This window comes from Lytechinus pictus, chromosome 2, assembly GCF_037042905.1.
Source record: "Lytechinus pictus isolate F3 Inbred chromosome 2, Lp3.0, whole genome shotgun sequence".
NCBI classification, from domain to species: Eukaryota; Metazoa; Echinodermata; class Echinoidea; order Temnopleuroida; family Toxopneustidae; genus Lytechinus; species Lytechinus pictus.
Window position 1 is genome coordinate 36,386,425 of NC_087246.1, and position 25,120 is coordinate 36,411,544.

General features: G+C 35.9%; 2 protein-coding genes across 2 annotated transcripts in view; one reads left to right on the plus strand and one right to left on the minus strand.

Moving 5' to 3' along the window:
- Window positions 1–12,001, minus strand: part of LOC129280387 (uncharacterized) — a 30,854-nt gene extending 18,853 nt beyond the window's left edge. Inside the window, exons 1-3 of the mRNA XM_064115657.1 lie at window positions 11,761–12,001; window positions 2,979–3,139; window positions 882–1,064 (exon numbers count right to left, since the gene is read on the minus strand). Coding sequence (XP_063971727.1) covers window positions 882–1,064; window positions 2,979–3,139; window positions 11,761–11,891 — 475 coding nt within the window. The 5' untranslated portion in view covers window positions 11,892–12,001. The remainder of the gene's footprint in view (window positions 1–881; window positions 1,065–2,978; window positions 3,140–11,760) is intronic.
- On the plus strand, window positions 11,704–24,617 carry LOC129254312 (origin recognition complex subunit 6-like). The gene is made up of 7 exons (XM_054892764.2): window positions 11,704–12,531; window positions 13,826–13,949; window positions 17,123–17,286; window positions 18,762–18,863; window positions 20,089–20,201; window positions 20,778–20,846; window positions 21,890–24,617. The coding sequence occupies exons 1-7, from the start codon at window positions 12,467–12,469 to the stop codon at window positions 22,006–22,008; spliced, it is 756 nt and encodes a 251-aa protein (XP_054748739.2). The 5' UTR covers window positions 11,704–12,466; the 3' UTR covers window positions 22,009–24,617.
- The last annotated feature ends 503 nt before the right edge of the window (window positions 24,618–25,120 follow it).

Genomic DNA, 25,120 nt, shown 5'->3' on the forward strand with positions numbered 1-25,120 from the left:
GAAATGAATCGCAAGGTAGTCATAAGCCTCGACACCGCACACCTTGCGATCCGATCTGCGACTCACGCATGCGCTTTTTGCTTTTTGGCATAGCAACTGAGAAAGTGCGCTTACTACTGCGTATGCGCATTGTTTATCATATACGCGTCGTGCAACTCTACTGTCTGATTGGCTGGAAGTTGGATTGAGCTTGCGATCCAGTCATAAGGATTCGACATGTCAAATCCTTCCGATTTTCCTTGCGACTTGTCTCTGACCTGTCTGCGACGCACAAGCTGACAAGAGTCGTGACGTCACATCTTCCCTCACTCAGTCGCAAGCCAGTCGCCGACCAGTCGGGTCGTAAGGTGTGCGGTGGCCTTAACAAACCCCTGGCCAAAAAACTAAAAATATTGCAATAGTGGCTTTTTAATTATTTTAATTCTACAATTTAGAAAAGTAGATCCTAAGCTTTTTTAATGTTATATAACTTGTCAAATGTGAGTATATACAGTGCTAAAAAGTTACTGAACTCCACAAGAAAATGAACATATAAAAAGTGTTCAAGTTCTGCCATCTTTTGGATATTTCATTGTGAAGTCAGGTGATAAAATATTACATTCAATACTGGGTTTGGCGGAAATTGTAGTGTTGTTGTCTACATTCAACACTCGGCATGAAGGAGTGAATTTTCTGGTGGGGTTCAATAACTTTTTAGCACCACTGTAAAAACTCAAATTACTGCTTGATTCAAAGTAGAATTAAAGCGAGGGATTTTCATACTATTGAAGATCTGTTGAAACTGTATGAGCAGTTGAAATGGTTTTAGAGAAATTTTGATTAAAATTGTACAACCTTGTGAAATTGGAAGCAGGGTCTAAAGAAACCAAGTTCAGTCTTACCGGTATCTTCAAGTTCATATTCTAGATCATGGACATTCCTCTTCTTGTTCTCTCCTGCAAGCTCAGCATACGGGTATTCCCCTTGAGGATATTTATAGAGTCCCTTCATATAGCTGTGAGTAGGGGAGGAGTCAAGGTAGTAGTAACATTCCTTGCAGTCTTCGCCATGGTTACCTTCCGGACCTGGAGGGGTATGAATTTGAAGGGAGAGTCACAAGGGTATGGTGAGAGTCAAGCAGCCATGCAATGTCAAAAGAGCAAAAAGATTGTGCCATTAACATTGACATAATGCACTACCAAGAAGTCTTGCCTATTAAATGTACATGTATATGAAAACTTGGTCTATAATCACTTGGAAATATTGACACATAGGATATCTTCATTTGGACTTTGCAATTTTGAATGACATTAAAGATTGTCTGACTGGCACTTGGTGTGATTGCCAGGTCTTTTAGCCACATATTCAGCTTTGCACTAGCCCAAGTATGTTTGACTGAATGAGGCATGCCGAACTGTACATTGGTCGAACTGGTTCTAAGGCCAAGTAGAAAGTAAACAAAAAATGATAAACACTGATATTGTGGATAAAATGAAGCCATACTTGTGGGCACTGGATTAAAGCTATAATTTGTTGGTGGTCTGTCAGTGGGAGAAAGACTATAGCAGAACCACCATTCTCTATAAATGATACCAACCCAACTCTCTAGTGAGACCATAGAGTCTTTCCTCCAAGACAGAGGATCTTCACCATTCCACAGAGATGGATCAAAGCAGAGCCTACCATTCTCTACCAATGCTTCTGATATAACTCACCTGTGAGACCGTAAAGTCTTTCCTTCAAGATGGGATCTTTACCATTCCACAGAGATGGATCAAAGCAGAGCCTACCATTCTCTACCAATGCTTCTGATATAACTCACCTGTGAGACCGTAAAGTCTTTCCTTCAAGATGGGATCTTCACCATTCCACAGAGATGGATCAAAGCAGAGCCTACCATTCTCTACCAGTGCTTCTGATATTACTCACCTGTGAGACCGTTAAGTCTTTCCTTCAAGATGGGATCTTCACCATTCCACAGAGATGGATCAAAGCAGAGCCTACCATTCTCTACCAATGCTTCTGATATTACTCACCTGTGAGACTGTAAAGTCTTTCCTTCAAGATGGGATCTTTACCATTCCACAGAGATGGATCAAAGCAGAGCCTACCATTCTCTACCAATGCTTCTGATATAACTCACCTGTGAGACCGTAAAGTCTTTCCTTCAAGATGGGATCTTTACCATTCCACAGAGATGGATCAAAGCAGAGCCTACCATTCTCTACCAATGCTTCTGATATAACTCACCTGTGAGACTGTAAAGTCTTTCCTTCAAGATGGGATCTTCACCATTCCACAGAGATGGATCAAAGCAGAGCCTACCATTCTCTACCAATGCTTCTGATATAACTCACCTGTGAGACCGTAAAGTCTTTCCTTCAAGATGGGATCTTTACCATTCCACAGAGATGGATCAAAGCAGAGCCTACCATTCTCTACCAATGCTTCTGATATAACTCACCTGTGAGACCGTAAAGTCTTTCCTTCAAGATGGGATCTTTACCATTCCACAGAGATGGATCAAAGCAGAGCCTACCATTCTCTACCAATGCTTCTGATATAACTCACCTGTGAGACTGTAAAGTCTTTCCTTCAAGATGGGATCTTTACCATTCCACAGAGATGGATCAAAGCAGAGCCTACCATTCTCTACCAATGCTTCTGATATAACTCACCTGTGAGACCGTAAAGTCTTGCCTTCAAGATGGGATCTTTACCATTCCACAGAGATGGATCAAAGCAGAGCCTACCATTCTCTACCAATGCTTCTGATATAACTCACCTGTGAGACGGTAATGTCTTTCCTTCAAGATGGGATCTTTACCATTCCACAGAGATGGATCAAAGCAGAGCCTACCATTCTCTACCAATGCTTCTGATATAACTCACCTGTGAGACCGTAAAGTCTTTCCTTCAAGATGGGATCTTTACCATTCCACAGAGAAGGATCAAAGCAGAGCCTACCATTCTCTACCAATGCTTCTGATATAACTCACCTGTGAGACCGTAAAGCCTTTCCTTCAAGATGGGATCTTTACCATTCCAGAGAGACAGACCGAAGCAGAGCCGACATTCCCTATCTGTAATACCAAGCAATCCATCTTCACCCCACCGGAAGGCACGGGATCGAGCGTGTTCATGCGGAAAATACTCCCAGCTGCAAAGAAAATAAATAAATAAATAAACAAGTTATCATTTATCCATAATAAGTGAAAAATACACACTGCATTGTTTCATCTAAATGCATCTAGCCAATTAGACAAATTAGTTTTGAGAGGCCGACTATTGTACAAAAATAATATGGCCCCTAAAAATGGTATTGTTTCTAATCCGGCTGGGCGTGTGGCTGGTATAAGGAGTATTCAATATTCAAAGTCTATTCAATATCCAAGGGCCAATATTAAGCCCTTGGGGTACATGTACATCATGCTCTATCAAACTATCATTTTAAGAACTTGCAAAAAAATGTATGTAATCTGCAGTAGGAATAGAAGTTTCTATTTGTTAAGAATGAAGCATGTACAGTTGTACATAAGAATGAAGCATACCCTCCGTGTTATAACCGACATTCAGCCATTGCAAAACAAGACTAAAAATATGATTCATAAATGAAACTAGTACTATTACAATAGCCACTAAGTTATTGGAAATGATAAGGGTTGACAATACTGTGTAAGTCTTTTATTTTGGCATAATGCAGAGCCATTGAAACCTTTACAGTCAGTTTTCCTCCTTTAGAGTCCGATTTAACAGGAAATAGTAGCTCAGTTGTGATTTTTATGATCTATGAGCGGGGATTCTCTCAACCTCTGACAATACTGCTCATTGAACCTGAGGACCAGACAATAGTCATCAACTATTGTAAATACACGACAAGGTCATATCAACAGAGCCATTTGTTATAGAAAATCAGGGAATAATTTTCCTGGTATCGCATGGCAATTTGCTCCACATTTTTGAAAGACTGCTATGCATAAAGTCTTTTGTACAGTATGTATAGCATATTTTTACATAGGACTGTACATATTACTTAGTTGAGAACATTTCTCTTATGACCAAAAATGCAAAAATGCTATTCAAATTTGTAAAGCAAAATTATTCCCTGAAAATATCTTACAATTCCTTTTTAAAAAGTCACAAACCAGAAATATCAAATGACTGTTAACTTGAATTCCTTTTGAAATACATTTTACCATGTAAGTCGCAACCCCTCTCCCAAAAAATTATAATCTGGATTTCTCTGCTATTTTCTATACTACAAAAACTGATTCATGATATATCATGTTTGAATTATTATAGAATTCTGTTCGTCTTCTTTATTTTGACCTGTTGATCATGAAATGTCATAATTTAAGCAAAACAGTTTGAAGGTTCAATATAAAAATAAAAGTGCACATAATAATTGGTCAAGGTTGGTCATTGGTTAGCATCATTAAAGTAAAATAATTTAGCTGATATATCTGTCACAATATATTTCCTCATTTTCCTGCATGCTTGTTTGTCTTAGATTCACATTGGGTGTGTTCACATAATATAAAAACCTGTAGATTTAACTAATACAAGACATATATTGACCTCAAAATACTTTTACATTGAAACCTACCTACCTAGTACCTGAACAGAGGTTGTGATTATGAGTTTGCATGCAACACACTGGAAATATCTGTGATTTTGAAGGAACTGAATTCCTGTGATTTTTTCAAATGAAAAGTATGTCTATTTACACATTTAGGGGTATTATTTTTTTATTATTTTTTATCAATTCATTCATTTGTTTATTTCATTTTATTTTTATTCAATTTATTTATTTAGAATTTCCAATTAAAAAAAAAACAGATACATAATCATTGAAAGCAGGAGGGAGGCAGTAACAAGAGCAGTCAATGGTGCAGACTTAGTTTTACATGTAGGCCTACTATCCTGTCTGGTAATAGGAATGGGGTCTTTATGAACAATATACAGTCTACAGAGATACAATGGGGCCCCTAAGCATATGATCCACATAATACACCATGATTAATGGATTCAATATATGTGAGACACACAGTACTGGCTACATAACGGCAAGTCACACTGATAGTAGCGCATTTACATGTATGTGCGCATGCATTTATTATCTTTTCTTGTTTCAAGCAAAATTGAAGTTTATATACTTCACTTCAAAATGCTAATTTGGACATATCTTGCTTCTAGTAGAATTAACTGAATAAGTTCAGAATAAGGGCAATCAAACTAGAGCTAAGTATTTTATGGAAGTGAAATCAATACGTTTACATATAGGGCAATGAGAATTTGACCAAGTATCTAAAATCTGCTATTTTACTTTGATAGATTTGTTGTGTTCACTGACAAGGAAATTTGTTTTTTTTAAGAATATTTCATATACCAAAAACAAGCATTGAATATTTCATTGAAATCTGTCAGTCTGGTACATTCGCTGAAACTCAGGCAGGATGTTCAGTAACTCTATTACCCTTACAGTATGTCCAAGTTTCATCAACTAGGTCCATACACATTCTAAGTGATGATGTCATTTTAAAAACTTAACCTTAGGTTAAGGTTAAGATTTCAATGTTGACGCCACCGCAGACGCCGTTGGAAAAGTGGCGCCCAGTCTCACTCTGCTATGCAGACGAGACAAAAATCATTGATTTCCCAAATGTACAATGTATCCACTTCTAAAACTCTGCAGTCCCCTTTAGAATCTGTGCTTCATCCTAGTTCCATGGGTTACGGTTTAAAAAAAAAAAATTTCATTCCAATTTGTATGCTGTATCTGTTTGATACAGAATGAAAATGTTCAGTCAAGAAAATAGATTATGGCAACACTGGGGAAACCCCCAATTCTGTTTTTTTGTTGTTGTAAGGTTACAATCATCAGTTATCACAAAACATTGACATTTCATTTTAATATGAGAGGACTCCAAGATTTTAGAGAGCTATAAAAGTAACTTATTCATTTTTATCAACTTTAACTTCCTTGTTCATAAAGAATGAAATAATTTTGGGCTTTTTTTTTGCATAGCAGCTTCCTCTTTTATTGAAATGGTGCTATTAATGATTAAAGCATGACCACATTCAAACAATGAAAATGTAACAAAGACCCCCAATATATGTTTATGAACGATATCACTGCACCTGTCTCGAGAGTTAGGGCAATGGTGACATTAGGGTCATTCCATGGGGTTGGGGCAAAAATTGTGACATCAGGGTCAAAAAATAGAAATGTAATAAATGAAAAGTTTTTTTTCTTATATGTTTCATGGGACAATTCTTCAACTAAATCCACTTACAGGCATTTCATACCACCCTGCATATTTGAGTAAATTGCGAAACAAGATTTGACAAAATACCACCGTTACACGGACATCATTTATCATCCTTACTTAGACTATACTCTCCCACTGTCAAAATAAAAGGGTTGATCTCAATTCCTCTTAATTAATATTTTGCTAACAACATTTTTAGTCACTTTATTCCATATTTTCCAACATGGCATATATATTTTGAAAGATTTAGCATCAATAAATGGAACTTGATGCTCTGTGTATATACCAGTGCCATGTTCTGTGTCGCTCTTTTTTCTCACCAGTCAAGAAAATTCAATTTATGATGGCATGTAGAACTAAATAGTTGACAGAAGTCATGCCTCAACAGAATGGAATATTCTTTTTGGAAAAACTCAACTACTCTTTCTGGCCTAACCTTCTATTTTTGGTGTTACCACCGTTACATGGACATCATGTCTCTGTAACAGAGGTATAATTTGAAGCATTGTAAGTTAAGATCCATTAATGGTCATTACATACCAAATTACCCTCTCTGCCTTAGAATATTTGCACAAGTTCAATTGATTATACTAGAAGAAAAACATTTTGCATGTCAAATTCTTTGCAAATAAAAGAAATTTAAATTAGAGTTTAAACAAAGAAAAATGTACAAAATTATTGACAAATTATGTGTCGTTTTTTTTTCTCACCAGTCAAGAAAATTCAATTTATGATGGCATGTAGAACTAAATAGTTGACAGAAGTCATGCCTCAACAGAATGGAATATTCTCTTTGGAAAAACTCAACTACTCTCTCTGGCCTAACCTTCTATTTTTGTTTGGTGTTACCACCGTTACATGGACATCATGTCTCTGTAACAGAGGTATAATTTGAAGCATTGTAAGTTAAGATCCATTAATGGTCATTACATACCAAATTACCCTCTCTGCCTTAGAATATTTGCACAAGTTCAATTGATTATACTAGAAGAAAAACATTTTGCATGTCAAATTCTTTGCAAGTAAAAGCACTTTAAATTAGAGTTTAAACAAGGAAAAATGTACAAAATTATTGACATTATATTTAAAATTATACTAATCCTCAAGGTTTCACTTCCGTCTGTCTCTGGAAACATTTATGTTTCTGTCTAAAGGGGAAAAAACGAAACAGTGCTATCTTACGATCTCCAAATCTTTTATTACTTTGAAATATCTCCTTCAAGATATTACTTTCAAATGTAGATACCTCTGTTACACGGACATCATGTCCTTGTAATGGTCATATTGAATAGCATTATGTGAATATTTGACATATTTTTCTAGTATCAACACACTTAATGCAAGTTAACTCATCTTACTCAAGTGTAGAAATACAACATCTACAAGCAAGCTTCTGTAATTCATATCAATGAACAGGTAAAATGTTTTTTTTATTCATACAAAATTATAAAATTTTTTGATACCTTTGATACAATATTCAGGTGAAAAATATGTAGGGAAAAGGTTATAGTTTAGTTCTTCTAAGCTATGGTTTTTCAAGACAAAGTTGGCATAGACATGGACAATGCATTTATACCTTACACATATAAACTTGTTCAATTTGTTAACTCTAATTTGTTTTACCTCAGTTACATGGACATCATGTCCTCAAAATGGTAGAGTAGAAGTGACATTAATTAAAATACAATCATGTCATCACTGGAACTTACATACATTAGATAAAACATTAAGTTCCAACATGCGAAAAGGACAATTGTAAAGTACTTAGTGGACAAATTTAATTAAAAAAACTCACCACCTTTATATCTTCTGTTTTTTTAACAGAGTTGTAAGCGAGAAAGTAAAATGTACTAAGCTATTCTAATGTTCAAAAATAAAACTGCAAGAACTCTTTGGTAAACTTCTTACTGGCAAATGCAAAAAATGTTTTACACTGTACACTAAACCTGACTATTGAAATTAACATGCAATATTTCTCTCTGCATTCAGGTTACAAGTTTATGAACTTCAAGAAGACTGGTGACCCAATAAGAAAGTTTGGAAGAGGATTCTGTCAATGTCACAAAGTGGATGGAGGTAGAATTGTGCCTCGCCATCAGGCCAGGAGTACAGGTCACCAGATTGACACTTCATGTACTGAAGATATACATTTTCACCTTGAACAGAGGCTACCTGTAGTTGAGAAAAATAGTATTTGGAAGTTTGACTACATTTTTAAAGCAATAAGCAAATATTTTTTATATTATATCAAATCATTTACTTATTTATGTCTTGACATTTTCTCATTAAAGGGGATGGATTACTAGGGACAATGAATCTGATCTGTTCTTGCAAAATACACAGGAACCTTCACTTTGTATTTTTTCATAGCAAATAGAATTCATCATTTCATAGTTCATAAATTAAATATAAAGTTACATTTTATAGAAGGTTTTTGTATTTGTGTTGTTGTGTTCTACTTTGTTTTCACAATACAATTACTTGCCCATTACCTTTTCATAAATTATCTGTACTTCAATTTCATTTCTCAATGGATTTATTTCATCTAATTTTATTCTGCATTCTAATCAAGGGTGGTTATCTAGACAATTCCATTTAGTTTTTTATGACCATCCTATTTAATTTTCATCGCTGAAGTTTAATTGTTCAAGCAATTACATAATATATGTATGTTTTATTGGAATTAAATGAATTAATGGAATTCAAATCTGCAATTTACCTTCTGATACAGCAAATAAACTCTTGTGAAACAAACTTGATTGTGTGACATTTTCTTTTTTTCACTTGTACATGTTTTAAAAATCTCATTATATTGCAATAAAAAAAATCACATTGAAAACAATCACACAGGCTTTTGCTTTCTGATAAAACGAACCCCCCCCCCTCTCCTTACAATTGAATATATAGAAATCAAAATACTAAATATTGAAAAAATATTGAGAAAAAAAGAATGTGCTGAAAAGTATAACATTCAACAAGATGAAAAGTTTTGGGAAGGTTAGGCCTAGAGCCAAGAATTACTAGTAATTGGATTATGGCCATGCTTCATCATACACAAAGCACATGTACTATGTGTAACAGAAAAATTATTTAGCCCCCCCACCCCCCTTCTTTCGGATTGGGATCAGCTGACAAGCAAAAAAAAAAAAAAAAAAAAAAAAAAAAAAAAAAAAAAAAAAAAAAAAAAAAATGGGGGGGGGGGGGGGCCTGCCTCCCCCGTGGCGCTGCCACTGGTTCTAAACTCTCATTTTTTGGGGGAAATTCAAATTTGATCATCAGGTCTTTGATACCCATATTACGTAGAATCAGTAGGAGCCAATTTAAACAAGGCGAGAAAGCCACGAGATTTTGTACCAAATCTGAGATGTCAGCATGATCATCGGTGATAGAGCAGTTTTGAGTATCCATTGGCCTATTTAAATAACATATTTCGGTGTTTAAAAAAATCAACTAAATTGCGATTGAATCATGTCAGCTAACATTCAAAACATGTTTGCACGGAATCACAGTAATAAAAACATTATTTCTTTGGGGCCGTTTAGCAAATCTGGAACAAACACGGCGATGTCTCAATCACATATTTCACTTACACGAAAAGATACATGTGGGACTGTAATAAAAGATTATGGAAAATTAGCGAGATTTTTCAAACTTAAAAACACTTTCTGCATGATAATATAGTTTCACATTTTTAAGATAAGGTTTAACTGATTTAAAAATACGAGTATCGGGATAAATCTCCGTACTTACGTCGCTTTGAAAGGGAAAACATCGTGGAGATCCAATCCACCGTTACACGGACATTGCAGGAAGATTCCCAATTGCAATGCTGCAAAACACCCGATATCATAGCCGTTCATGTGCGCGTGGATTTCGGCTAACATCCCGTCCGTCTGATACAACGACGGTCTCTTCTCCGGTCTCTCCTTTTTACATACGCGATGAAATGTGATCCACCGTTACAAATTTGGCCCGGACATCGCCCAAAACATCGGCGACCCTCGATTAATTTACATGACATTAACATTGGTTTTCAAAGCTAATCTTTTAATGAAAAGTTGCTTACTGCCTGCCCTTTATTTCTGACACATAACTTTGGAAAGAATGATTTCTGAATTTTAGTTATTTACCACTTTACCGCCGTTACAGAAAAAAATAAACGCGGACATCGCATGTAACGGTGGTATGCGATGTTGTAGGAATGATTTATGATATGAAGCCTCTTTTCATTTGCTATCCCATTACTGTTTTGTTATTAAACAAATGTTGCTTTATCAATCATGGCCATTTGAATTTGACTAAGTTTATCTTTTAATTAGATATCTTCAACTGAAAATGACCATTTTGGATGTCACACTTGGTACCCCAAAAAAGAGTCTGGACATCATCATATAAAGTCTCACCATCAAAAATACTTGAGGTTCAACATTTTTATTTCTGCATCAAGTAATTGCTTACATAACTGCCTTCCAACAAAACCACATTGCAACATCCAAACGCCAAACACATTTTCAGGATAAAGCCAACAATTCATAGGGAACACAAAAAAGTGCTGTTGCCCCAACCCCGTGGAATGACCCATATGTGACCTTTCACCCCATGATTAGAAACCTTCATGAGATCATTGCCACTCCAATATGAGCCAGCAATTAAGTTGACCCTGCAATAGCTCTTTAAATTTTTTGTGAGAACAATATATTTCATAACATATAATGACCTCTATGACCTTCAATCTTGAACCCAAACCACTTCTCATATCAAAAGGGCTGTCTGCACCAGCCCGAGTTTTCAAGTTAGCACGCTATTTCTGATCCGGCAAATTATTTCGATCTGAACAATCTAGAGATTATTTGTAATGGAGACGCAATTATCGCTCTAGTTCGCAGGATTAATCTCGAGATTGACTCGAGATAAAATATTTTATTTTATCCGAGATAAAATGGATCTCAGCTCAGAATACCATCTCGGGTTACTAATGAAAAATAAATTGCAACTGTATGGCAATGAGTATATATATTTTGTTACAAAGTCAGACAAAATTTGGTATTTCAATGAATTTTTCTTATGTGTGTTTTACACTGCATAGATCTAGATCAACATGCATGTAGATTCCCCACAGGCAGTGAACAAGTGGGTGGGTCCTTCCTTTAAAACTTTATTTTATGGAGCGCGATCGCGAGCGTGCATGCTGTGACTTCGTGAGGGCATCACCAGAATAATAGAGGAGAGTGCATGATTTCCATTTTTACAAATAATTTAGGGGGTGTTTTGAATTTTGAGGTACATTTGTGGTACATCTGGGCGCCGTACATCTGCGTCAAGAAAAATCCATTATTTAGTATGCAGTAAGTAACTCTGGGTTAGGTATGCAGGGGTGTGGTGGCCTGGTGGGCATGGTGGGGGCGCGGTCGTTGCATTGATCGCGGTTGGTTGGAGGAGCAGCGGGCAGCTTGTCAGTCGGAAGATCGAACATGTCGAAGAGTCACCGGCCGCGGCTGTGCAAACTCACCATGATCCATCTGGAGAATAGTCCTCACGAACAGTTCCCCATTGACGTTCTGAGAGGTAGGGTCCCCATCTCTTCCAATTTCCATTCTTCACTCTCTCATCTGCTTCTTTAAGACGTACACATTCCGCCATCTCTCCAAATAAAACCAAAGGGGGGAACCAAACACGGAACTAGATCTCGAGCTCCGCCACCTGAATTTCTAGAACATCCGCATCTCAGCGCAGGTTATATATGAGCGCATGCGCATGAGAGATCTAGATTGCGTAGATAGTGGGTGGAGCCACTAGAAATTCATTTGTCGTAAATTTTGATTGGCTATAAATTTATAATCTCGTATTTAAGAACACAAATCATTGGTTCGTTGATGAGGGGCTTTAAATTTTAGGGAAATTCCCGGAAGTGTACCGCGCTGATTTGGAAGTTCAAAATTTTATCATCGGGATAGCGCCATCATCTCTAAAATAAACCAACCAACCAAGCAGCGTGTGGTGTACGTGTAAATCTACAATTGCCAACCAGCTCGCCAGGCCAGGGACGCTCCGTTACTAGCCCGTGCCGGGCTGGCTCCGTAGCACAGCTCAGTCTCTGACCTGTCAGACAGTTAGTAGACATTGTCTGTAGGCTAACTTGTTGTACCTTTTTTAGTTTCAAGGCTTCAGGCTCAGCTCAATCTTATTTAAGTGTGTCAAAGATCAGAGAGAGAACAATGGACAATCAAGCAATGAAGAATCTTGGCTTTAAAATAGGAGTATCATCTGCAAAAATCTTGAGGTGAGACCAATAAAAATAGGCCTATATGGCAGTGTATCCTATTGCCGGACACCTTTATTTCAGTGCTTTAAAAATGACAACTAGAGGAAATACAATCACGAAAAATTCACACTTGCTATTCCAAATATTATGAAAATTATGAATGTGATAAAATTATTTTATATTTACCAATCATTTTCTTTGCATCGCACTTGCCGCATACCCCTCCACGAAAAACAATTATTTTCGTGCGCGATAAATTACATCATGATTCCGGACGCGCGCAGGACGGGTAAAGATATCCTTGATTATAATGATGTAAGAACAATTTTTTTTGATTTTTTTCTTCTTATATCATATCATGAGTAAATTCTAAGTATTATTTGCTTTTTTTTATATCGAATCTGAGCAGATTTTGGTAATAAATTCGTGTTTGATAACTTATTTTATTTTGTCTTGTTAGCTGCATGTTCAATAATAATATGCTCGCGTTCGTATGGTGACGCTCATGAAGTTCTATCGATGCACTGCCGATCGACGGCTCTACTCACGGTAAACCTCGCGCACGGGTACCTTGAGAACTAGCCGTCGACGATCACCCACAATACACCACACCTCATCATTCGATTGAAGGAGTGGACGAGATTGAAATTCGGCAAATCAGGCCCATATTTCCGTTAGAAAATATAGATCAATTGTTAATACAAAACTATGTTATATGATATTTTAAGCATTTTCTGTCATTTTTAGAGATAATTAGGTAAAAGTTGGATTTTTCGCCTTGTTTTTGCAATTTTGTTCTATGTATTGCTCTGTGAAATTGAATTGCAGAAGTCTTACGGTACGAATTTGTTTTAGAACGCAGTAATATGCGCGTCCGGAATCATAATAGTGTCCGGTAATACAATACGTGACTATATAACATAATCGATCGTAATGCAAATCTCTTCTTGAATTGCTTGCAATTGTTGCATTTCTTTTCTTGACTTTTGTTTGCATATCTGCACGCTGTAAAAAACATGCTGCCGGATGAGAAACTAAAAAGGCAGGGATAAATATGATAATGTTACAAGCACATTGGGATGTCATATCAAAAGTGTTATTATTATTTTAATGTTTTTCTTTTCAATTAGGAATTGGAAATATAGTAGTCTAGTCTAGACCCTGAAATTGAATGGAAATTGAAATTGATCCCTCTTAATTTATTGTTGTTAACAATAGGCCTATGCTTTGCCTGTTTTCTTTTACATTTCTGTCGACCCCTTTAACCTTTTTTTTGTTTCTTACCCCTTTGAACATAACATGGATTCAAAAGGAGAGCCCAGGAATTGAACAGACTAATCCAGTTACGCTGCAGTTCCTTGGCATTGAATGACTCTTGCCGTGCAGTAATGTGTTTTGAATTGGCGGCTACAGAACACAAACATCCCATTAACAAGGTAATGTTTCTTTCATGTAGAGGGGGATTCATTTTTGTCTCACCTGCATAGCAGAGTGAGACTATAGGCGCCGCTTTTCCGACGGCGACGGCGGCGGCGGCGGCGTCAACACCAAATCTTAACCTGAGGTTAAGTTTTTGAAATGACAGCATAACTTAGAAAGTATATGGACCTAGTTCATGAAACTTGGCCATAAGGTTAATCAAGTATTACTGAACATCCTACCTGAGTTTCATGTCACATGACCAAGGTCAAAGGTCATTTAGGGTCAATGAACTTAGACCATGTTGGGGGAATCAACATCAAAATCTTAACCTAAGGTTAAGTTTTTGAAATGTCATCATAACTTAGAAAATATATGGACCTAGTTCATGAAACTTATACATAAGGTTAATCAAGTATCACTGAACATCCTGCATGAGTTTCACATCACATGACCAAGGTCAAAGGTCATTTAGGGTCAATGAACTTTGGCCGAATTGGGGGTATCTGTTGAATTACCATCATAACTTTGAAAGTTTATGGATCTGATTCATGAAACTTGGACATAATAGTAATCAAGTATTACTGAACATCCTGTGCAAGTTTCAGGTCACATGATCAAGGTCAAAGGTCATTTAGGGTCAATGAACTTTGGCCAAATTGGGGTATTTGTTGAATTACAGCCATAAATTTGAAAGTGTGTTGGTCTAGTTCATAAAACTTGGACATAATAGTAATCAAGTATCACTGAACATCCTGTGCGAGTTTCAGGTCACATGATCAAGGTCAAAGGTCATGTAAGGTCAAAGAACTTTGGCCACGTTGGGGGTATTTGTTGAATTGCCATCATATCTCTATAAGTGTATTGGTCTAGTTCATAAAACGTGGAAATAAGAGTAACCAAGTATCACTGAACATCTTGTGCGAGTTATAGTAGTTTTCAAAATCAGCACTGCTGCTATATTGAATCGCGTGATGCAGGTGAGACGGCCAGAGGCATTCCACTTGTTATAATAAACTGCAAATATTCCAGGGATCAATATATTGCTATCAATGCTATGTACACTTTTGCTAGAACTAAAACTTAGAAGCAAGTTAATAGCAGTTAATAGACAGTAACTATTATTTTTAACCATTTGTTCATGGGAATTACCCTGTCTACTTACAATGTTACATATTTAATAATAATGGTGAATATTGAAAAGTTTCAGTATTGTTGAAACAATTCCCAGGCCCAGAACCGTTCTTAAAGGAAAATGAAACACTTTGAACAAGTGGGCTTGTATGGAAAGAGAAAAATCAGGGAATAAATACAAAGAAAGTTTTAGCAAAATCGGACAAATGATGAAAAAGTTATGAGCATTTGAATATTGCGATCACTAATGCGATGGAGATCCTCCCATTGGCAATGCGACAAATATGTGTGATGTCACATGTGAACAACTTTCCCTTTGATGGACTATAAAATACCCCCAAAATGTATCTTTTTGCTCTTTCTTATGGTGATACAAACTCTTTATCCATAATATATTCTTTGAAAATCTGTATTACAAACCCTCCTTTAAAAAGAATTCATGATCTTCTGATAGATGTGATAAAAAGAGGCATTTTAAGTGAAATATACACAAAAGCAATGGGAAAGTTGTTCACATGTGACATCACACATCTTTGTCGCATTGCCAATGGGAGGATCTATATTACAATAATGATCTAAACTTCAAATGCTCATATAACTTTCTTATTATTCATTCAATTTTCTCAAACTATCGTTGATCTGTTTCTATGATTTTTCTGTTTTCACACAAGCCATCTTGTTCCAAAGGTTTCATTTTCCTTAAATGTCTAAACCAGAAGTTAGTTGCATATTGCACAATTACATTGTCTTGCAAGTTGCAATATTCATGTATTAGAGATGTCATCATAAGGGGGGGGGGGTCGAAATTTCAGTGAACTGTTCAACTGATTTTTCTCTCCATTTGTTTTTCAGATCAACTTGCTTTTGTGATTAGCATGTAACTTGATCTTGTAAATGGTTAAAGTACAAGTCCACCTTAACAAAAAGTTGATTTGAATAAAAAGAGAAAAATCCAACAAGCATAACACTGAAAATGTCATCAATATTGGATGTAAAATAAGAAAAGTTATGATATTCTAAAGTTTTGCTTAATTTCACAAAAAATTTATATGCACATCCTGGTTGGTATGCAAATGAGGAGACTGATGACATCATCCACTCACTATTTATTTTGTATTTTATTATATGAAATATGAAATATGATTTTCTCCTCATTAAGTGAAATAACGATTAATTTTCCTGAAGGTGTGGAAGCATGGTTCAGTCAAGTTGGTCCTTATTGTGAAATCTATAAAAAATGAAATATTGTATAATTCAAACAATAAAAACAAAAGAAAAGTGAGTGAGGGACATCATCGACTGTCTCATTTGCATGTTACTGAGTTGTGCATACAGTACGGGAAAAAAGAAAGTATACACGGGGTGTTAGACAAAATGTTATAATCAAATGCCTCCGTTGTTCTCAAATGGCCCAAAAGTTACGTATGATACTATTTTGTGAAAAATAAGCGAAACTTTAAAATGTCATAACTTTCTTATTCTGCATACGATTTTGATGAAATTTTCAGTGTTATGCTAGATTGATATTTCTCTCCGTGTAATTTTTCAAATCAACATTTTTATTGAGTGGACTTTACCTTTGAAAACTCTTGAACATATTTAGTTGGCATGTCTGCACAATGATAACCTTTATGTCGTGTGTGTGTTTTAAAAATAAACTCAAGAATTGACTTATTAGAGATGGGTCAAAATTTTGCTCTTTCAGCTTTCATGAGGGACAGTCAGGCACCTTATCAAGAATCAGACTGAATCGTGCCTTTATTGGTGTACATGTATCTGCATTGTGTACTACTAGTATTCTTATTTATCCAGCAACAATTGATAAAACAAAGTACCGGTACTGATTTAGCCTATCGTCAAGTCCCCTTGAGTATGAGATGGATATGTACATGTAATTTCACATCCTTGTTGAAATATTGTTGTCTGGTTGATGATTTGTTTTTTTATTATCAATAAAAAGACAGATGGACCAAAATCCAGCAACAATGTCTATTTTCTGCCTCGATGCAGTAATTGACTTTTCTTGTAATGCACACTGTCTTCTTTTTAATTCCAGGATTTGGCTGTGCAACTCTCGGGTGTGAATAAGAAAGTGTATGCAAATTCCTTCAAGACATTACAGACGTTACTGGGCCTGAACCCAACTGTGACTATCAGAGACCTTGCTGTCCAGTTTGGATGTGTAGGAGTGATTGAACACGCAAACCAAGTCCTCCAGAGGTAGGCTATAAGTATAAGTGGAAACGATTCTGTTACTCTTTGATAGAGTTTTCAAATTGCGTCATTATTTTGTATATTTTTTAGCTTTATTGAAAACCAATTTGAAGTTAGGGTGGATTTTTTCATTGATTGATATTATTGATGACAATGATGACGATTATGGTGATGATGGTGATAATGATGATGATGGTGATGATGATGATTGAAGATGCTGAAAGATAGTGGTGATGGAAATGGTGGTGTTGGTGGTGGCACTGATGATGTGATGATGATGGATGTGATGGTAACATCACTGTTTTTGTGGTGATGCCATGGTGTCAGTTATTATTTTGATTGTGTTAAAAATGATGATGATGATGATGATGATTATGATCATGATGATTATGATCATGATGATGATGGTCATTATGATAATGGTGATGATGATAATGATGATGATAAATATGATAATGATGATGGTTTGATGGAAATGGTGGTACCATTTGTGGTGATGACAATTGTGATAGATAATATACCTGTGAATAAGATGATAAAATGACGATGGTACGTGAAACCAGTTAAGAACATTGAGCTGCTCACGAATAGCTCTATGACTAGATGAAAATTAGTAAGATCTGAATATAGTATGAATAACTTGATATCAGTGCAAAAAATTACCAATTATTCATGAAAAAAATGGTTGTATCATATGTCACAGTTAGGATCAAATGCATGTTTGTGTGTTTTTGATTCTCCAAGGAAAGTACCAGTGATTACATACAGAGTTATTACCATGCAAACCAATTGAACCAAATGTCACTCCGGTTCTTGTAAAGATTCACATACAGGGTGTTATTTTGTATGACATTGAGAGTGACAAGAGATAATAATCAGAAAATAAGACCAGGGTCCCGTTAACACAAAGGTTAGCGATTGATCATACACTTTATTTTCACGACTGATTGTACATTGTAGTCAATGGAATCAATCATCATCATCATCTGTACGGGAGGGTAGGTAGTCCTGTAGATCTCCCGGGCGTGGATGTCAGACAATTTCAAAATGTTTGCTTGACCAAAAAGAATCTAATCCGTGTTTAAATGAGTTGATGCTGGAGGACATAACTAGTGTTGCAGGCAAACTATTCCAAGATTGGATCACTCTTTTATTGAACTCGCGTTTACAAGGAAATGTTAACGGACGGACACCGATACCATAATATGTCCCGTCTAGGACAGGTGTATAAAAAAAACTTACTTGCATATGGTGTATATATAGTGCAGTTTGTGTGTTTTTGATTCTCCAAGGAAAGTACCAGTGATTACATACAGAGTTAGTACCATGCAAACCAATTGAACCAAATGTCACTCCGGTTCTTGCAGAAAAATGTTCTATGATCATTGCTAAATTTTGTGTTACGGGCCCCAGAAATGATTTCAGATTAATACATTTAGTTGTTTATTTGCATTTTATTTCTTCAATTATTTTCTTTTCAGCTATCACAAAGAGTTTGAGGACAAGGTTTCTGAAGCTGCTAGAGATGATGTTGATTTCAGCAAACCTCTCTTTACTGGTGCTGCACTATACACCATATGCAAGTAAGTTTATTTTATACACCTGTCCTAGACGGGACATATTATGGTATCGGTGTCCGTCCGTTAACATTTCTTTGTAAACGCGATAACTTCAGTTCAACTTAACCTAGGCTCATATAATTTGGTGTGTATGATAGCATGGATCCCAGAAGGCCTATTGATTTTGAGGTCAAAAGGTCAAGATCAGAGTGACCTGTTTTCACTATGCCCTTCTGCAGTCCTTGTAAACGTGATAACTTCAGTTTAACTTAACCTACATGTAGGCTCATATAATTTGGTGTGTATGATACTAGCATGGATCCCAGGAAGCCTATTGATTTTGAGGTCAAAAGGTCAAGATCAGAGTGACCTGTTTTCACTATGCCCTTCTGCAGTCCTTGTAAACGTGATAACTTCAGTTTAACTTAACCTACATGTAGGCTCATATAATTTGGTGTGTATGATACTAGCATGGATCCCAGGAAGCCTATTGATTTTGAGGTCAAAAGGTCAAAGGTGAAGGTCACACTGACATGTTTTCATCTTACCCTTCTGCAGTCCTTGTAAACATGATAACTTTAGTTTAACTTAACCAAGGCTCATATAATTTGGTGTGTTTGATACTAGCATGGATCCCAGGAAGCATATTGAGTTTGAGGTCAAAAGGTCAAAGGTCAAGATCACAGTGACATGTTTCACTTTACAAAGGTGAAGTTGCCACCTTCCACTTTTCTTGCTTGAAAAATAACTAAATTTTCCGCGTTACAGGCGGGTGTATTATGTGCTCGCCTTAGCGACACTCTTGTCTAGTTTCTAGTTATTTTAAAAAATAAATTGCCATGTTCGTCTGAAAGGACATGACCAATGCAAGTCTCTGTCTTTGTAAGTTTACATAATATTGATCGTGTTTTAGTTTTGGCTTTGGAATCTGGCCTTGGCCTGGAAGGGCTGAAGTCCAATGTGCTGTCCTTGGCCTTATGCAGTCAAACCTTCGTCTAAGACATTCAGGCCTTGGCCTTGGCTGTCTCAGCCTTTTTGGTCTCGCAAAACATTGATGAGATGGGACTTGACAGAGTGGAGGATTTCTGCAGGATGATGCTAGGACAAAGGTGGCTTGGACTTGTACTTCCCCAAAAGATCGATGTTATTTAAATTCTGATCTCTCACCCTTTTAATTTTACCTTCTTTCTTGATTTTTATTTGATATTAACCTCTTTTATTTTGTTTGATACTTCTTTTTGCCTTACAGACGTCAAAAGATTAAAGTGGACAAGACAAAGCTTGTAGAGATGACTGGTGCAAGAAGAGGCACATTTGACAAGCTGTGTGCTGAGATGGAGAAACATGCCACCCAGATATTTGGTAAATTTTGCCTTCAGTTGATTTTTAACATGATTTGAATTCTTGAAAACTTAGATTTGAACTTAGATTTCTGGGACCTGTACTCAATACTAAGAAGGATTTTTTGGCATTTATAATCCATCTTCATTGGCCAATAGTTCTTTTAGTATCAAGATAGCACATGCCACAATTAGAAATTAAAAAAATCAAAGAAATATTTAACTGAAGTATTGATCAGTAGAATAACCAGAGTGATTGCAGGAAATTTGTAGTGTAATCATGTTGAAAGAGAAACACGGGTCATTTATGAATGGAGTTGAGTACACTGTTGATGGTCAATCTCAGGGTCAACATGGAGGAGTGACATCAAAATAAGGGATCAGTTCATTGCACAAATAGTTGATGACTAAATTACTGCCTATGGAAATGTAATTGGTATTATAATTGGTGTTACAAAGTAAAATATGAATGGGGGATACATCTGACATTTCTGGTTAGTCAATGTTTTTAAAATTTGTGTTATCTTCTTTTCTTCACTTATTAGTCTAGCAATTAACCTTGATATGCTTGTTAATTTCAAAACCTTTTTACATGTAGGTGAAAAGAAGTCTAAACAATCTAAAAGACATCATTCATGGATGGATGACTTAGAGAAATCTTTTGAAGGTAAGAATGTCTTCTGTCACACTTTTCTCTATCCTAGTTATTTTTTTTTTTGTTTACGTGTATCTCTGATTGACAAAGGAAACAATTATAGAGCATTGTTATTGTGTATGTACTTTTGTATAATTGATAAAATGGTGAAACAAGTGATGGTACAGTACTTGTTTGTTTTTGGGTTGTGATTGCTTTCAAACACAAGGATCTTTTTAGTATATTTTAAAATGGCACTGTACATACTCCACACCAGACCTGCCAAATATAGTACGACAATACACCAGTCGGTGGACTGTACTTTCTCAGAAGAAAAAGAAGGATCAGTACTTGAAGATTTTGTGCAATATGAATTTTAGACCACAGTCTGAATGCAATGACTACATACATGCATTATGTTAAATTGTAAATAGCAAATACATTGATATTATTGAGCGAAATTTGTTTAAAAATGGCTTAAATGAGAACTGTGTACAGGTGCCATTCAAGACAACCAATATAAATTTCTGTTCATGCTATTGTGTCCAAAGCATAATGCACCTCTTTGCAGACTGCTGCATACATGAATGTATTGAGTAGAAGTATGTGATCTTTTGTTTGTTTATTATTTAAAAAAAAAAGAGTCTAAACTTAAGACCATTTGTTCAAAAGCAATAACAATTTTGCGTTGAAATTTTCATGGAAGACGGAAGATAGAAGACTCTGCATACGTTGATCTTCCGCAAGTAAACTAATAGCCAAACACAAAGAATTTTCTCAATGATCTTTGGCGTGTTCGGGGTATTGTTGAATTTCTATTAGTTTGAAAGTTTATGGATCTTGTTCATGAAACAAGGACGAAAGGGTAATCAAGTATCATGAGTCTTGGGTCACATGATCAAGGTCTAAGGTCATGTAGGATAAATGAAAATTATTATTATCATATGATTTTTTATGAATAATTATTCAATAGTCGTTTTCAAAGTCAGCTCCCCTGCTATATTGAATCGCGTAATGCAGGTGAGACTGCCAGAGGAGTTCCACTTGTTGAATATTTTGTTTTCTTTTATACACAGATGGTGCGAGTCTACCGAAGCAGTCTAAGAGCGATCAGGATAGCGGCAGTTCAAAGCAGGACGATTATGAGGAATGGAAGAGGAGAATTCTTGAGGGCGTACCTGACACCAACAAGTGAAATGCTTCTTACCGTAAAAAAACTGATTCAAGGGTCTCTGGCATATTGCTCAAGAGACCATGGCTGTCGTATGCTAGGAACGAACGATATTCTTGGGACTCATGCTGCCACACCCCGATTATCATCCTAACGTTACCTTACATGTAATCTCCATCTGCAATACAAACCCACTTTAGATTGGCAGATTCGTGATAAATAACATGTGTGACTAGTTGAGTTTCAGCGTTGACGTCTTCAACAAGTACAGCACAGCAAAACACTAGCCGCCAATAAAAATGATGAAGAAATATCATGAGTTGTGTCGTAACAAATTCCATCTGTGATTTAACAACTCTTGCAACATTTTTCATGCCTCCACCCACTGTTGTTGGTTGTAGTAGGTAGACTAGGTGTTCTGATTGGGGGTTTTCTGTCCACCTTCCCATTGTCATTCTTGCAACAACTAAGAAAACCGTTCAATAGATCATGTGGATCATATTCTTGCAATAACTGAAGAACAGCTCTATGGATCATGACTGCTCATATGAGTCATGTTTGTTTATGGTAGCAATGATGGTCTGATAAGATTTTGGATTCATGAGGTCAAAAGTTGTAGAGGTCATTATACCTGTTCTCACGATAATTGGAGAGTTATTTGAGGGATCGTCAATCTTGGTCCATGTGTATGCATATTCTAGGGACAATGATCTGAGTACATTTGGGGTCATGAGGTCAAAGGTCACAATGGGTGTCTGTACCTGAAATTATCACTGTCTTGTGATAATTTGAAGAATCATTTGAGTGATCGATTTCAAACTTGGCTGAGATATGTGCGACTATGATCTGAGTATAGTTGGGGTCAATGGTCACAAGGGGTCATTATTTGAAAATTTCAGAAGTTAGGTGTGAAAAATATTCTTGTTTCGGCTATGGAGGAGGCATAAACATTGACAGTGTGTAGTCGGAAAACATCTGGTTTTAGTCATATTGTCTATCTTTAGTGGAACAATAAGCTTAATAAGTACAAACACAGGTGTCATAACATTTCATTTAGCTACAGTGATAGTCAATGAGGTAGAACCAAGTTATTTTTACAGAAAATTATGTTTCAAAGAAATGAAAATTTTGTGGGTTCCTTGTTCTAGTTTAATGATGAAATGATAGAGCTCATTGTGGTTATTCAAGAATTGAAAAAATTATATAAAGAACTGATATCCAAAATAATTTTTAAACAATTGTTTATTCATAGTAAAGACTGAGGCCTGTCAGGAACAATTTTCACAAAAAATCTGTACTCAAAGTAACCATGGTTACTTTTAGTTAACCTTTGGCTAACTCAGAACACACTTTTATGGAGTATTTTTAAATTGTCAACTTAATTCACTGGGTAAATATTATTCTAATCCTGTGGTTGTCAAAAACTTGTAAAGAATTAGTTGTGTCATGAAATGAGAATAGGAAAATACAAAAATACAATGAATTTGAATTAATTGGTTTAATATGTTTGCCATGAAGAAGCATGATGAAACCCAGCAATAGCATCCATAGAAGTGTGGTTCAATATTCTAGTCCAGACTAGGGTTAAAGCTAGGTTTGAAAATTAGAATACCACCCAGTCTTTAAATAGTCAGTTGTTAGAATAAAACAAACATACCAAAGAACACAAAGGAAATGTTATTGAGCCATCCTTTATTAAAATTGTCCATTGTACCTTAATTAAATTATATGCAATTTGATTTTGGTATTGCAATTTTAAACTCTTCTGGCTTATGTAGACATGGTACTTTAATATATGTATCATGTTTGGTATCAAAATAAAGAATAAAAGCTATACTATTATGTTATGCTGAAAGTAAGATATTAGAAATCATTTGTCTGGGCTGGGAAAAATGGCTTGGAATCCTGATTTTTGTCATGCCTGCAACAAACTGTGGCCATGTTGGGGGTATTTGTGGAATTGTCATCATAACTTTAAAAATGTATGGATATAGGTCATAAAACTTGGACATATAAGCAATAAAGTATCCCTGAATATCCTGTACGAATTTCAGGTTATATGACCATGGTTGAAGTTCATATAGGGCCAACAAACTTTAGCCATGTTGGGAGTATTTTTTTAAATTACTATCATAACCTTGAGAGTTTGTGGATCTATTTCATGAAACTTAGACATGAGAGTAATCAAGTATCATTGAACATCCTTTGTGAGTTTCAGGTCACATGACCAATGCCAAAGATTTAAAGGTCAATGAACTTTGGCCATATCTTTGGTTATTGTTGAATTGCCATCATAACTTTGAAAGTTTATGGATCTAATTTATGAAACTTGGACATAAGAGCAATCAAGTAATATTGTTTTGCACGAGTCTTAGGTCACATGATCAAGGTCAAAAGTTACTTAGGGTGAACAAGTATAGTCCTTTGTTGTCATATGAATGGTGTTTTTGTGAATAACTATTCAATAGTCAATTCAATAGTTTTCTAAGTTATCACTGCTGCTATATTGAATCGCACAATGCAGGCGAGACTGCCAGAGGCGTTCCACATGTTTCAAAAGCCATCGCTCAATATATTCAAGAGAAGAAAACTACTTCTATATAAAAAAGATTAAAGATACTTTCAATGTGTTACATTTTTGTGATGTTTAAATTGTTTATATTACTTGAACTACAAGTTGGTCTACTACTCGGTCTTACAATGGGCTAAACCCATAGGCCCATGTTCTGAAGTCTGGTCTAACTTAGACCTTGGTCTAACTCTGTGCTAAAATTATTGGAAGCCAAACATGTCAAAATTTTGTTGACATTGTATTCTTCTCAGTTTACCGTGCTTTTTCTCAATTCTTTAATGGCAAAGACTGCTTTCTTATTTATCCTTCTCAGGCAGTTAGGAATGATTTGAGAGTCAAATTGAGCTGATACATTCAATCTCTACTGTTAAAGATTGTCACAAGTGGCTTCCCATACTTTAAACCTCAATTTTAGACTAGAGTTTAAATTAAACCCGACTTCTGAATACGGGCTAATAATTAGTCTAAATGCCGTTTGGTCTTCACTACACTTGGTCTAATACTCTTATTATTGCCAAAATGGTCTAATTTCCAGTTCTTCTGCAAATTATTTTTGCACTTTGT

Coding starts and splice junctions, on each gene's coding strand:
- LOC129254312 (XM_054892764.2), top strand. CDS start 12,467: ATGGACAATCAAGCAATGAAGAATCTTGGCTTTAAAATAGGAGTATCA. Junction 12,532..13,825: donor TCATCTGCAAAAATCTTGAG/GTGAGACCAATA, acceptor TGGATTCAAAAG/GAGAGCCCAGGAATTGAACA. Junction 20,847..21,889: donor CTTAGAGAAATCTTTTGAAG/GTAAGAATGTCT, acceptor TTTTATACACAG/ATGGTGCGAGTCTACCGAAG.